Source organism: Helianthus annuus, chromosome 8 (assembly GCF_002127325.2).
Source record: "Helianthus annuus cultivar XRQ/B chromosome 8, HanXRQr2.0-SUNRISE, whole genome shotgun sequence".
Classification (NCBI taxonomy): Eukaryota; Viridiplantae; Streptophyta; class Magnoliopsida; order Asterales; family Asteraceae; genus Helianthus; species Helianthus annuus.
The window spans coordinates 147,526,228-147,542,798 of NC_035440.2; the positions used below are offsets into that span (position 1 = coordinate 147,526,228).

General features: G+C 36.1%; 1 protein-coding gene and 1 non-coding gene across 2 annotated transcripts; one reads left to right on the forward strand and one right to left on the reverse strand.

The window, feature by feature from the left end:
- Positions 1-1,450: 1,450 nt before the first annotated feature.
- On the reverse strand, positions 1,451-4,277 carry LOC110872822 (arabinosyltransferase RRA3). The gene is made up of 2 exons (XM_022121700.2): positions 3,929-4,277; positions 1,451-2,764 (listed from the first exon to the last, which is right to left on the reverse strand). Exons 1-2 carry the CDS (start codon positions 4,121-4,123, stop codon positions 1,649-1,651), a joined length of 1,311 nt encoding a protein of 436 aa, XP_021977392.1. The 5' UTR covers positions 4,124-4,277; the 3' UTR covers positions 1,451-1,648.
- An 11,775-nt stretch (positions 4,278-16,052) lies between these two features.
- On the forward strand, positions 16,053-16,124 carry TRNAE-UUC. The gene has a single exon. It is a non-coding gene; the product is annotated as a tRNA-Glu (tRNA).
- Positions 16,125-16,571: the final 447 nt, after the last annotated feature.

Consider the following 16,571-nt stretch of genomic DNA (forward strand, 5'->3'; position numbering starts at 1 on the left):
CTGACGTATTTTCTCAAAAAGGTTAAGTGCAGGTACTACGCGAACTAGGTTGACTTTCTCCTAGCGCCCACAATAAGTCTCGCAAGCTTGGATGTTAAAACTGTTGAACAATGTTTCCTATTTATTTTTGATCCACCTGTGGATTATTTTCAACTATTTGCGATACTTGATATTACAAGTATATTCGGTTGAAATATATCTATCTTTTGCTTCTGCTGTGCATTTAAATATTGTGTTGTTTGACTATAATGTTACCAACTATGTCACGATAATCCCCCACCGGGCCCACCGGTGAAACGTGGAAATATCGGGGTGTGACATCGTATCGGTGTAACAATATTCGTTGCTTGACGGAGGAAGATTGTTGATTGAAATTGAGGATCGTTGATGAGTTCGTTGAGGATTAGTATTTTATGAACAAGAACAAAAATGGAGTTCAACCATGGAAACTGTTGGTTGTTGCTGCTCAGATTCAAGGTGGGAGTTGTGGGTTTGGTAGATGGTGGTGTTAACAGTGGCGGTGGTAGGTGGGGGCTAGTGGCGCCGGTGGTGGTTGGGCATAGATAGAGAGATAGAGTGGGGTGGTGGATGGTGGTTGCAGGGGTGGCCGGCGGGGATGGTGGTTGCAGTGGTGGATAGTGGCTGAGGCGGTGGTTGATGATGGTAGGGATAGAGATAGAAACAGAGAGCTATAGTGAGTTGCAGAGAGAAGAGGAGAATCAGATGTATGGTATGATTCATATATATAAATAATAGTAATAATAATAATAGTATTTTTTTAATAATAATAATAATATTAAATATATAGGTAAAAAGACAAAAATACCCTTGGGTGACCAGTTTTAACAAAAAAAAAATTAACTGGGTAAAGGACATAACGTGCAAGATTTTGAAATATGAAGGACAAAACTCATCAATTTTAAAGGTAAAGAACAACGCCTGAAATTTAGGACAAACATAAACGACAAAACATGTAACTTACTCTAAGAATTAAAACAAACCAAACTCAAGTTTGAGTAAGTCGAGCTTAGCTTTACGAGTACGGGATCCCTTAACCTTTTTGAACATCTTCATCAGCTTCAAATGAGGATGTAAGAATACCTCCATATTTTCTATGAAACGAACCGATACGTTTTCGGTTTATGAAGTTACCGTTTTTGGTCTTTGGACCAATCGACAACAACATAACCACAATCACAATTACATCCGCTACTCAAAGGTAAACCATCTAACGCCCGATTCTATTCATCTAAAGTCGGTTTCAAAAAGGCTAAAACGATTTATTTCAAAAGGTCCATATTGGGCCGAACCCATTTTCACCCTAACCCAACCCAACATATCTGTTTTGCCAAGCCTATTATCCACTTGAGAATCATTGAAAGTTCAAAATGTAACCACACAAAACAAATTTAATGAACTTAAGATATGAATTTCATATGAACTATTTTACTAGAAAAACAATATATATCATTAGCTAGTAAAAGATTAACAGAATTAAAACTATACTCCAAACTTAAAAAAAAAAAAAAAAAAAACCAAGTACTGAAAGTTCACTACTAGTGGAAGGAAGATTCATCATATTACAAACTCGTATTCTTGTAAAAGGGTTAATACTCAATTACTTGATCCAGAACAATGCAAGTAGAATTTAACCAGAACCATCAGGAAACGCGTCGAGCGCGTCTTGTTTGCCATTGAAGTAGAATTCAACAACTGCTTTCATTCTCGGTAATTTATCCGGATGGTAATTGATATGGACAATAACAGGCTTTAACTTCTTCAAATGAGCATCTTTCCTTACTTCCTTAAAAAGAGCTTTACTGTTCATAAAAAGATAACGATCCATAGTTCGTTTAGAAGCATGAAGACCGATATAACCAGGATGAGAAGGAAAGAACAGCTCCTCATTGAACACCGCCTGATCCCAAGCTGGCGGTGGATGAGACAGCCTGTCCGCTACGCGATCTAAAAGCTCAATTGCAGGTATGGTAGGCCTCAAATAAAAAAACCCAGAATTATAAACCCATATTCGTATCGTATGGGCGTATCTAGCCCAACCCATTGCAGGCTCATCGAAAACATCGTTATACCCATAAGCAGTCATGTTATCATGTCCATCAGACATAGACTCCACATCTGAATCCCTGTATATGTGATCGAAAGGGTTTTGTATGTACACGATATCAACATCAGACAACAAAACACCGTAACCCAATTGCAGAAACTCCCTCAAGATTCTAAATTTTAATCCTGAAACAGCATGATTACCTCCTGTTTTAGCAACCGAATCAATACCCTCGTCAGGATCTCTCATGTAGAACGCTACATCGTTTTCTTTGCAAAAATCAACAATCCCGTCATCTAAAGCCACAACAAGATAATTGGTTATGCCTGCTTTCTTAATGCTAGAGACCGAAACCTCTAACATGGCTTTTACGTTAGAATTTGCAAGCGAAACTATAAGCTCTTTTTTGACTGCAACCTTTTCTAATATTTTGGCTAGTCTTGGGTTAACAGTTTCATCGGGGAGAACAGTAGGGTTAGTTCGTATACCCTTAACGGTCCCGAAAGGCCCAGCTTTTTGGGGCTCCCCTACAACTACAACTTGCTGCTCGGCTTGACCGTTTTTCTGCTCAGCTGCCTGCAACTTTTGGGTTAATTCCCTGATTTGCTTCTTTAGCTCATCATTTGTGCTTGATAAATCTGCAATGTCTGCTTTCAACATGCTGACTCGCTCTGAAGATTCACATGAGGTCGATCCAATCTGAAAAAATAAGTTTAATGCATAAGGTCAAGCAGTTGACTTGAAAATCGGTACCCGATTAAAGTTAACTTATTCAGCAAATATCCAGAAAGGATTCCTGAATACCTAAATATACGATCAAATAATTAAATTAAACCACATTTATGAAGTATCAACAAGAGAGAAGTCATATACTGATAAAGGGTTGTTCATAAAGAATATTACAAAATGCCATATACTGTTTCTTAAGTTTGATTTCCAGCAGCACAGGTTTAATATAAGCTTAAATAAATAACTAACTTAGAGTAAGTAACAAGAAGGTCTAAATTAATAGTTAGGTAAGTCAACAACAACAACCATAACCAGTAAATCCCACAAATAGCAAAGCTACTTATAGGGTCTGGGAAGAGTGGGATGTAGACAGACCTTGCCTCTATCCCTAGGGATAGAGAGGCTGCTTCCAGAGAGACCCTCGGCTCCAAAACGAACAACATGCCAACACACCAAGTCAAACAATATAGAAATAGCATACAACATCATTTGGACATAAATAGGTAAGTCATAATAGAAAAACAATTTCAAGTTCTTTCTTACTCTTCTTTTTTTAGAACAGCGGTGTTCTTTCTTAGTTCTTACTCAAATTAACAAAAAGTTTGAGCGCGTACAAACATTCAAATTGTACCCTTAAACAAACATAAATCTATGATTGTGATTTGTGAATTCATTTATACTAGTAGTGATAACGACCCATTTCAATATCCAAACAAATCTCTAAAAAATCAATTCAGGTAAGTTTTACGTCTAACTATAATATACCCAAAAACGCCCATTATACACGGTTGTAGGATACTTAAATCAGCTATAACATAAGTTGAACACAACTTTCATATCTAATACACAATCCTTTAAGACTTTAACCATAAAACTGTCCACATTTTGAAGATCAAACTCACTTACCCAACTTACCAACCCTAAACCCTAAGATCCAAATGAATTTTAACATGTTCAACATCAAACACAATGTGAACCTAAACAACATCCTAATTAAATTAAAAAAAAAAAAAAAAAAAACTACAAACAAATCACATAAATCAAGATAAAAACACGTGATCCAATAAAAACAGTCAACAAATTAGAATATACGCAACCTCACAAACTAAACATAATAAACACATAAACCCTAACCTGAAGATTCGATTTCGTTAACCGGCGATTCTGAAACTCAGAACCGGAATCAGAGTCACCGGAGAACAAACCGTGAGGGTACAAAAGCGCCAAAATGCATCCAATAAGAACCCCGATGACGATTGCAACGACGATTCGAGATCCACGAACAGGTTGTGAGGCGCTTGTGGATCTACGACTTATAGGGCCCGCCATTGTTCACAGAATCGGATCTGTGAGGAATGTTGTGCAGTAGAGCATGCGATTACGAAGGTTTTGAAACCCCAACAATGGTGGTGATTGTTGCAGTAGAGAAGATGCAACTTGGAAGCCAAGATGTTGTTGAGTTTGACTCTATATGTTGTTGTTTTAGTGATTGGTATTTATGATAATCTTGCATTTATTGGTAGTTTTTTTTTTTTTTTTAACGGCTAACGAAATCAATCCCGAGCATTTTCGGGGCACCTACTGACAAACGGAGTACTCTGAGAGTAACCCGAGTCCACCACCAATTCCGGGTAAAACCCATTTGGCTCAAGGATCCAACCCAGGTTTGCATGGGTCTCCTAACATTGTCCACCAGTGTCTCACTCTGTACCAATGTGAGAGTTAAACCTGCATCTCTCAAAAGAAATGCAAACTCTCCACCACTTGATCTAGAGATCATTGACGCATTTATTGGTAGTTTTAATTTGATAATAACTTTTCTTTGGAATTTATCATATAATTTTTATCAAAATAAAATTATAAATATGTTCAACTATTTGATATATTTATACATCGGGCTATGGAGGAGTGTTTACTTCCAAACTATTATCATGAATAAAACTCTAAAAACTGAATAATACATTTGTACATGTTACCTTAAAGTGGTCTTCAAGAGATGACAATCGGGACAAAGCGAGACCTCACCGAATTGGATGGAGGGGTTTGGGAGAGTGAGAGCACCGGATGTGATATACTGAGATCTAGCCTCCCGGCAGGACTATGGGATGCATTCCGTGTGATTAATTAACATAGTTTTTTGTAATAGATGTAAATGTTGTTGATATGAATTTAAACTAGAACAATGGATTAGGATCAAATACAAAGGTTTCTAAAAATAAGAAGTGTACAAATGCTCCTAAAAACCCATTTAAAAAAAAAAAAAACAACATCCATCACCACCCAAAAACCTAAACCCCCACCCCCACCCCCACCCCACCCCCACCCTCACCTCCACCCACCCCAAAAAAAATTAGGGGAGGGGGGGTTAGGTTTTTTGGGGGGTGGGGGGTTTTGGTTTTTTGATGGTGATGTAGTGGGTTTTAGGTTTTATGTTATTGGACACTTGTTACTCTATAAAACCTTCGTACACTTCTTACAATTAAGAGTCTTTGTAGAATAACTTAACCCCTAGAACAATATATTTAGTTTGTCAAGGTAGGGGAAGGTTCATTTGAGAAGAAAATTTAATTGAAAAGAAAAAGAACAAAGGGTAATTTTGTAAAACATTAGATAGTTTTTTCACTTATCACATTTATTATCATTTTTTACTAATTAATTAGTCATAAACACTACTATCCTCCACACTAACTTTTTTTGCCTACACACATTAAAAGTTATCCTACATATTTCGAAATTCATCATACACGTTGAAATTTATCCTACACAATTTGTAATTTATATTACACAACTCGTAATTTATCCTACACTGTAAATTATTTTATTTTATTTTTTAAAATATATATATATTTTGAAGATAGGTTACAAAAAATTTAATGTAGTTAGCTATTAAAGAGGAAGACTACAAATTAATGATATATCTAGATTTACCAATGTACCCTTATAGTAATATTAAATACTTATATTAAATGAAGTAAAATAAAGCATTCTTATTGGTTGAAATTTTTTCTTTTTTATTCTTACAAAAAATTTCTTCTCATTTGAACTCTCCACTTTCAAAGTTAATAATAGTATCACCCATTACATAAACTCTAAAAACCTCAAATACATTCCTTCCACCCCGACCGTTTTTTTTTTTTTATTTATTTCATTCTCTTTAGCACCCTTTATCAACTCGCAATGATAATTCACCCAAAACTAATAAAAATAAGTACAAAGTGATGGATCAGTTTTGAACAAAGTTTACATAGAAACTATATATATATATTATAAAAAAATTTAGAAACTTTTTATATATTATAAAAGTTATAATAGTTCAGTATTAACCCTAAAAAGCAAAACTGCAAAAAAAAAAATCGCACTTTTACCTAAATAAAATTGCAAAAAAATTGCAGCTTTCTCTGTTTGTTTCTTAATGGATATATACACATGTCTCAATCTTTTCACTATACATATATGAATATACGTGTTTAAAATTGAAAAATATTATTGTACATCTATCTCTAAGGGGAAAGATTTAGTTTTAGCTTTAGTGTTTAGCATTACTATTTAGGGTTTAGTTTTAGTGTTTAGCATTACTATTTAGGGTTTAATTTTATGGCTTAACTTTAGGGTTTAGGGTTTAACATTAGAGTTTAGGTTTAGGGTTTAGGATTTAATTTTTATGTTTCAACATAGGGTTTGGCCTTAGGGTTTAGTGTTTAGATTTAGATTTTAGCATAGGTGGCACAGTTTATGATTAACTGGCATCAGGCGGCCTATAGTTCGTACAATCGTGGTCAGCAAGACACGTACGATAATGTGTCTGCATTGATTGGCGAAGCACAGGAGAGAGAAGAGCAAAGGCTAGCAAGTGAGAGAGAATGGAGAGCGCAACAAAAAGCGCATTTGGCAGCTCAACAAGCCTACTTGAATGAGCAATAGGCCCATAGGTTGGCAGAAGAGGTACGTTAGAGGGCATGGAAAGATGAGCAAGATAGGCTCCAGGTTGAGAGAAACACATTGGATGATAGACGGTGGATGGCATTGGGCACTACACAACAGTTGGCAATCAAAAATGCCCACATCCTCCACGATCAGGAACGACATGAAAGAGACTTTGAGGCAGGTCATGGTTATCAGGTTTATGTCTCGTGGACGGACTACTCAACCATTCGGACTAAACCCGAATCTGTTCAGAGGTCGGTTCATTGGCCTCAAGGTGTTGCTTCTAGTTTTGTGCCCATTCCTATGCCACCACAACCTGATGGAGGAAACCCGTTGGATAGCTACAACGAGATGATGTCGGCTCTCACTAGCAAACCATACCCACTGCGAGATGAGAATGGACGATATCAACGATAGGTGGTGAGGTATGTCATTTGTTGTTGTTGTATATTTTATATTTATTTTTCTTCTTTTGTTTATTTTCTTTTTATTTCAATTTTAGTAGTTAAATGAACATTGTGGGTGTGTTCCCGATATAATCCTCACGAGACCTACTCGTCCTCTCGAGTTATTGGGAGGTTTAAAGGGTTTGCGTGCATATGCTAAATGGCACCGTGATTTCTATGAAAGTGAGTTAGGATTGTTATTGTTGTGAATTATTTTTCCACAAAATCGAAGTTTAAAAAAACGAATGACATGCTAAAATTTTCATAAAATTGTAAAAATGAAGTAACTAACCATTTGGTCTTTTGTCATGGTTAATTTCCGGAAATTAGCATGAGGGGTATTCAACGAGAGTTTTTATAAGGAAATTGCGGGTGCTTATTTGCGAATAGTCCGCCTGAGAAGTTAGTCATGTTATGCACATCACATATCATACCATTTCCATGTAAGATTTTGAGCCATTTATACATGATATACATATTTGTTTGGGTGTTTGGTGTGCCATTATTACGCGTATTGTAGAACTTGCAACTCTTGATGCGTTTAAGACCATGGACCGATTACGAGCACAAGAATGATTAAGGCACTAGGATAATCCTTTGTATTTTTACACCATTTTATATCAACCTTACCTAAAATTAATTATGTAGTCGCCAATGTTTTGCCTAAACCTTTCGTTTGATCAACTCATATAGCCCTTGACCCTTTTAACCTTTTTGTTCTTAAACCGAGTGATGAAAATTCGATTTTAGGTTGTTTTGTTTAGTAGTCTTTATATTTCATCTTAAAAAGAATCCAAAAATACGATGAAAATAGTTGAAATCATTCAAAAAATACAAAATGAAGTGTTAGTGGTTCACTGAATATAGGGTGGAGTTTTTCCTTATACTTGAATGTTTATTAGTTTAGTTTGTTTGGATAGTTTGATGTAATAATAAAAATCGATTTTTCATCACCTTAGCCACTTTCAAATATCCCATTCTATATCCTTAGCCTAGCCCCATTACAACCCTTTAAAGACCTTATGACTTGTGTCTTGTTTTTGTGTTAATTGGTGGAGAACGATTGAGTTGCAAGCTTATGCCTATACGTGTTCTAATCGGTTGAGTGTCATTATAAAAATACTAGTGCATCATTGCTAGTTAAAAATTAAACCGAATGGAGAGAATATTGTGAGGGATGTGTATGATGTATTGGCCTTAAGGATGGATTAATCTTGGGTAACCCTCTCATGTGTTTAAAATTGTAATACCCACTTAACAGTTGAAATACTGTTGATTGTGAAAATTGTGAACCGGGTATGACATTAGATCTTAACTTGAAATTCTGGGAATGGGGAGTATATCATTTTTTTCGACCCACGTGAAAGTGAAAAACAAATTTGCTTGAGGACAAGCAAAAGATAATTGTGGGGATGTGATACGTGGTCGAAATTCCGGTGCTTTACGTATTTAAGTTTACATTTTTACGTGAATTTGGGTTTCAAATGATCTACTTTGATGTGATTTGTGTTTTGCAGGTCTCATGGAGTTTAAAGAGCAATTCTGAAGCTTTACGGAGTATCGGGATGTGGCTAAGACCACCCGGATGAAAGTAACAAAGAAAAACGGACAAGAAACTGATCAACATGTCGGCAACAGCCTAGGGCTGCGTCGTCGACGCACTCCGTTGATCAGAAAAGCCCGTAGGTAGAAACAAAGTGCGTCGGGCGAGTAATTGCGTCGCCGACGTCGGATTTCCGCATTGCCGAGCCGGCTACGTGAATCTAGATGCTGAATTTCAATTTTTGTTGACTGTTTGATTGTGTTGGAGAGTATTATTATCACTTTGGAAGAATACTGAGATCAACATTGAATCTTGGAGTCTAAAATAGTTTTCAAAACACCTCTTTATCATCTTAATCTTACACACATCAATCTAACCTGTCTCCTAATCTTCATCACCATCACCTATCAATCATCCAATCCATCATCATCCAATCATTACAACAATCAATTATCAAATCATTATCAAAAACCCTAACCCTAATCCTTTATCCATCACTTTCAAGTTTCAAGGTCAAATCAATATGTCATTCGGTGTTCATGTTCTATTCACCATGAGCGGCTAATTCTCTCAGGTTTCACCCCGGTGTAGATTTTTGTAAGATTTCTTGGGTTTATAACATTTATTTTAGTATTTGATTTATGACTAGTTGTGCTTAAATGTTTATAACTTATGTCAATTGTCTTGCATTTGTATTGAAATTCAAAAATTGTGGAGTGAGTTATGAAATTTGACTTTATGAAATGAGTATGTGCAATTATGCTTTGCTATAGGTTAGAGATTACATGTTCTTGATAACGAAGTGCACTGATGTCCATTATTTATGACGTTGATAGCTTTTGGCACCTATGTGACACCTGTGTCACTACGACTATCACACAAATGCAAATCCAATGAAATATTATGTTTCATACTTAGGGATTTGTATAAATATGTGTATCATTTGCACATATCAATTCTTGTTCGATTTCGAGCTTTAAATCGCTTTCTGGAAAGTTATACGCACACTGGTGCGTAAACGTAATCAGTTTAACGCGACAAACACTCTGCAATAGTGAAGTAGGCTTAACATACCTTAAATAACCTTTACATAACTTAGAAATAAGTTTTAAAGGGTTTGGTATGGCAAAAACAAGTTTATTCGCTTACAGGGACTATTTGCGTCAACTTGCAAAAGTCTGCTGTTTCGTAAGGCAACGTACAGTCCGGAACTTGATCATAAGCTAAACATACCATAAATAACCTAAACATAGCTTAGAAATAAGCTTTGAGTGGTTCGGTGTGCAAAAATATGCTTAAATGATCTTACAGGGACTAAAAGTGTCAAAAACGGCGTAAGTTTGCATTTTCGCGCATATCTTACGTTCTGACCACATCTGGACATCCAAAATTTTTGTACACACTAAAATATTTTTATTTTAGTGATCGGCATGCAAAAATACCATTCGTCGCTTAATTTGGTTCGTTTTCGCGTCCGTTTGAGTTTCGTCGTAATTTAATGAATAACGCGACCGTACGACCAAACGAGCCGACATCCGAGAGTTTTCCGAGCACATTTTGAGTCCTCTAAACTTTATTGACCTTGTAGAGCCTTGAAAATGGCTTAAACGGGGTCAAAAGGGGCTGGAATGGGCTTAAAACAAGTGCAGGGGCCTGAACTGTAATTATTTGAAACATTTGCTGATCTGGGGAGGCCAGGTGGGCCGCGTAAGGATTCCCCCATACCTTACGCGGGCCGTGTGAGAGTGCCAGCAACCAGAAACTTGTTTTCAGCAACTGTTTGATAATTCAGGGGCCAAACTTGCAATTTCTTGGTGTGATGAGCAAGTTAACACCTCCCCAAGGCTTTGTATCTACTTGTGACAATTTTATGGCCTTGATTTTTCCTTGGAGGTTACACAAACACTTGTCATAATCTTGTTCTTCATGCATTGCTATAAATAGCAAGCCATTTCCATTCATTTTGCTCACACTTGATCTAAAACTCTCTAAGTTGGGGTTTTTATAACTTCATACCTGAGAGTTTATAAGATCAAGTTCAAGCAAGGACCTTTTGTAAGCCTTCTTTCATTCTTTTATTGCTTTCTAGCTTAAAAAGTCAAACAGTGTTTGACTTTCAGTTTGACCAATCAATGGTCGATGCAAAGTTCGGTTGAACTTTGCAACGTGATTGTAATCACGATGGTTATAATCCTTAGTGATTATACCTACTGATACCACGTTAACTAGGTGTAGTGACGAGTCAAAGTTTCGGTCAAAATGTGTTTTAGCACGCATTTTGCCACGGAACTACTTTTAGGTATCAAAACACTTTGTTTTGATACCAAATCAGTTTTCTAAGTAGGTTAAACATGTTTTGACATGTTTAACTCGTCACTATTAGTTTTGTGCTTGTTTAGGGTCGTAAGTTAAGCAGTCTAAACAACCGCTTAGACTTTCGAACCCGACCCGTTTGGTCGATCATTAGGATCCGACCAAGCTTGCTTAGTGATCATAGTTGCATAGGGAATAACCTCTGAGGTTATACCTTATGATCACTTAGGATTGGTTAGTCATTTGTTAGTTAACTTATATGCCCATAGGAAATGACCAAAACGCCCTTTTGAAGCATAAATCCGTATTTTGCATATGTGATCAACTTTTTGACATATAATCTGATTTAGTAACATGTTTAGGCATAATTGGGCATATAAGACTTGACATAGCACATAGTTAACCATCCGACCATAGTTTTACGCAAACGACGCATTATAGTAGCTTATACTACCATAATGGGTCGAAGCGGGTCAAAAGCACTTAGGTAGACTTCCAAATCAGAATGTTAGCTCTATTAAATCATACCATATGAGTGCAAATACTCATTTGATTTATAGAACACCATTCTATTCTATCTTCCGATTTAGGATCCGATTGTATGACATAGTGATTCCATACTAAGTGCCATTTGATTTCCCAAGCTTCGTTAGGACACTAAATCAAGGATACTTGCAATCTCAAGTGAGTACATAGTCCCCTCTTTTACTGTTTTCAATTGTTTTGGGGTGAAACGTATATGCCTATTTGATATTTTATGATTTTAAACTATATGATTTCATATGCATAGTACCTATTTCTTTGACAAATTAAACGATTATATATGGTTTTAAACACTGATTTTCAAACTTGTAAAACAAATTGTTGGATTGTACTCATTATAATACATTCACCAAGCCGATTGGTAGTACGATATAGCGCTATAGAACTAGACACCCCATTCCTGTTGTACGGAATGTCAGAAACCAAATTTTAACCAAATAGAAATTGCCTTTGTGGTATTTCTATAGTCTCCAAAGTGTAGCTTGATGCACTAAGGTTTGAATGAATCCAAATCACAATTTCTTTTGTATATTTTGATATACTACCAAAGTATAGCTTGATATACTCTCAAATGTGATATTATTATCCAAAGTATAGCAGTACTGAAAGCAGAGTCAAAGAAGGTGGAAAAGCACGCGAAAGCTTGTGAGGATAATCAGCATCCCTTTGTCCCCCTGGCGTTTGACACGTTCGGCTCCTTGGCGCCGGAGGCAGTTCGATTCTTGTCTAGAGTTCAGCTTGTGGTCCATAGCAACTTTTTGACCCCTCAAGGGCGGGGCTTTGTTTTTAGTAGATTAGGGTTTTCTATTTAGAAAGGGATGGCGGCGTAGTTCGTTGCTCGTCTACCTGCTATTCTTATGTAATTTGCCCTGATGATTGGAATGAATTTATTTTTGACTGAAAAAAAATGTACAAAATCCAACATATGTTTTAACATGCTACTTTGTTATAAACCAAAGCATAGTTTGATATGCTACTGTTTACTAAAGTATATTCTAATGTACTACCAAAGCATAGTTTGATATGCTATTTTCAAACCAAAGCATAGTTGATATGCTATTTTCAAACCAAAGCATAGTTGATATGCTATTTTCAAACCGAAGTATAATTTGATATGCTACCTATTACCTATTTCAAAACTAAAGTATATTTTGATATACTACTTATCCGGTCTTTTCTAAACCAAAGTATATTTTATATACTACAAACCTTTTATCAAACAATGCATTTTAGAAACAAAACTTTTCATAAGGATTCATGGTTATTTTTTGGCAAAACATAAAACCTTTTTCTTATGTTAACTAAAGCCATGAATCTAAATCAACAAAACCTATGTTACTCACAGGCATTTTTATGCTGACGTACCTATTTTCATATATGTTTCAGGTACTGCTATGTGATGATTGTTGATGCATGCTACACATAGGATGGACTTGTGCCTTAGCGACTTTAAAACTGAGAAACAATTATTTGTATTATCTGAATTGTAACAAAACATTGAGTTCAATAATTCAATAAAACAAAACTATTTGATCCATGGTTGTGAAACAATGACTCTGTTACATCACTCCCCGATGTTTCCGCCACGATTTGTTGTTTTACGTGGTCGGGGTGTGACAACCTAAGCCATGTTACATGTGACACCTTGGGTTTTCCCTTCACGATTCACCTTACGTTGTAACCATGCGAGTATTAATAAACGTGAATTATTATATTTGATTTCTCCTATACGTGTATATGTATCTAGATGTATAACTGATAATAAATATATTAACAAGTTATCTTGATCGCACATCTCTTTTACCCGTACACATCACCACGCCTCGCACACTCTCTTCATTACACTCTCTTGGGTTGCACATTTACTGGACCTGGCCCAATTACCAGCCTACAACCAACCCTAGGGAGCCAAAACATGAATTTCAAATTACAATTCAAAGGTCAGATCATAGAGAAGCTGATGAGAAATAAAGATTGATCAAATAAATATTTGTTTTGACATCATCTGTTCTAGAGGGAGATTGTTGGACCTACAAAAGAACAGATGATATTCAAAAGCCAAAACATGACTTCCTGATAAAGAAATAAACAGTTGATGAAGCATTCTCCTCCCAAAGATAGTGAATCTTGAACACTAATCCGAACATATATTGAAGACTTTCAAAGATCTGTTTGAAGCCTTGGAACCACTGTTGAAGAAGAAGAAGAAACCACTGATCAAGGCCAAAACTCTTTTGAAGCAAAGCACTGATCATGAAGACCAAACATCTGTTATGGCCAAACAGATGTTTGATACAAGCCAACAACAGTTTGAAGAACAAAGGTTTATTCAGTGTAACAATATTTAACTTAGAATAGGAAGGTGATGTTTCTCCTGATGAGCTTGGAACAAAAGCGCAACGTCGTGACTTGTTGGTCTACGTAAGAACTCGGGAGCGTATATACTACATATTGTTTCGCAGAAAAATTCTATACATTCACGTGAAGTCCTTTCGGACATATTTAAATACTTGTCGTTCTTGTCTGGAGGGTTACCGGTTGCAAGTTGTTTAATGGCCGATGTAACCTTTTGAAACAGTGTAAAACTCTTCTTCATTCTCCCATCCATGCCTTCTTGAAACCACGGATTATTCGCTTTCACATCGCTCGCAGTTTTTAAAAACAACCTTTTTGACATACGAAACCTATGACGAAAAAAATCATCAATGTATTTCTGCTCCTCGAAAAATAAAATGCCATAAGGTTTTCATGGCCTTTCTCCCGATCACGACGGACATATTTTTTTTTTACTAGATGTGTTCGTGTCTTCTAATTCGGCTTGTTCGATGAGATCTTTGAATAAAAAACTAAGCTACTACCGCTTGAGAAGAAATCATCATCGCTAATGTCGGGTGGAATAAAAAATGGTATTTGATCCACCATTTTGAAAAATAAGGTATAAAATGAGAAGAGAAATGGCTTGGTTTGAATTGTTTGGCTAAGAAGGGTTTTGGTTTGTGAGTAATGGTTTGGTTTAAATAATAAAATGTATTTTTTTTAAATCAACATTCAAGGCATCAAGCCTTTGGTGACTCCTCCCCGCCTTTATACCTTTACCGCTCGATTTTAGGCAAGCCTTAGGTGACACCTCCCCGCCTTTATACATTTAATGCTCGATTTTAGGGGATGGAGGCGGTGATACCGCATGGTAACCCTTCACCGCACACCATCCCCACAAAACACCCATTACGCCCTTAGTCGTTTGCGAGTGAGTAAATTTAATAATGTTTAATCACTTTATCCGATTACAATTGTTTAAGATTGTTAACAATGGAGTTAACAAATGGTCCAAGATAATTCACCACTTTCATACTTGCTAGTCTGATACATTAAAAAGTAAAGTTAGTTCAAATAGTTGGCACCCTCTATATTTTAATCTTACCCACCCCTATAAAGGGTAACAAGTAAAGTTCGTTCAAATAGTTGGCTACCTCGAATCATGATGTTATTTTGTTGACTGATGGCTATTACAATGTTGTTATTATGTTGATTGATGGCTATCTTAATGTTGTTACTATGTTACTAATCTATCCTTAAAACCCTGATATGCATCTGTAGCTAATAATTATTTTCAACTTTAACCAAAAACACCATCGAATTGATAAATTAAATTCAAGTTTAACCAAAAGCTTTCGCAACTAAACTGCATACATATAACCATTGGGTGTCAGCCCAGTGGCCACCGACCCCCACTTTAAACCGGCTTGAGGATCCATAGAGGTCACGGGTTCGAAACCTGGTAACCCCAGGCTCTTCAGTTCCCCTCGAGTTGGCAGGGGTTTCTCCGCCGGGTCGCTAGCTTGGGAAGTGGGATCACTTCCGCGGTCGGGGGTACCTTCATACCTTTTTTTTTAAACTGCATACATATCTCCAAATCGTATATGTTTGGTTCCTTCATACCTTGAAATCTTGAATTGAATACAAGTACATAATTGAAAAGGGAACAAATCAAAAGTAGACAAGTTGAGATAACTTTTAGATGTCACACCATAAGATAACAGTAGATAAACGGTCAATTCATGACATCGCCCATCCCTCCTACGTAGAATACAATTTTAAATTCAACTAAAGATTCATAGTCGTTGCGTAATGAAACATAATATAATTATGTCAACTTGTCTTTTCGAGCCAAGGTAAGGCGTATTTATGGTAGATGGTAGGGAGTATGTCTCCGTGAGTAAGTGAGCTTGACCTGACCAGTAGTTGATTTGAGATAAGAACAAGATACAAAGAAACAATTGTATACCTTCCCATATATACAGCACAGCTAATGTGAATAAAAGATTATGTTTCTACAATTCTACTATCAGTCATATTTGCTCCATAAACTCATATTCATGAGAAATTTACCTTACAAAGAAACTGCAGATGTATCATATAATCTATTGAGGAAAATATATGACACATTCTACTGTCTTCATATAATCTTTTGAGGACAGTATATCAACATTCCATTGTCGTCCAGCGGTTAGGATATCTGGCTTTCACCCAGGAGACCCGGGTTCGATTCCCGGCAATGGAACCTTTCTTAAGTCGCATATTTTTTGTTCAAGTAACTATTTTTCAACTTTGCATCGACTAACTAATATGTATTTTCTGCTCCCTTAACTTATTAATACTCATTTTTAACCTTGATTATGATATAATTGCTTTACAAAAAACCTTGAAACATTTCTCGTTCCGTCCTTGAAGTCTCATTTTATCCAATGCCAGATATACAACTACAATTGCATGATATACAAGACACTTGAGCCCGCAATTACCCGTCTATAACATAGATCAAAAGAAGTGGCATACCCAAAAGTTTATTTTACTAGCGCCATCATGTTTCGATCTTTAGATGTCCGAAAAATATTTTCGGGTCAAGTAACCAAAATTCCAATAAAATTGTATACTATAAGATTAAGAAATATATAAAGTATAAAATAGCTTTAAAAATGAAGCTATATTTATTAAAGTTGGAGTACAC

What these genes read in the sequence shown, in the direction of transcription:
- LOC110872822 (XM_022121700.2), bottom strand. Translation starts at nt 4,123, where the DNA reads ATGGCGGGCCCTATAAGTCGTAGATCCACAAGCGCCTCACAACCTGTT. An exon ending in TAACGAAATCGAATCTTCAG is followed by an intron (nt 2,765 to 3,928) that starts GTTAGGGTTTAT and finishes TTATTTTTTCAG; the next exon opens with ATTGGATCGACCTCATGTGA.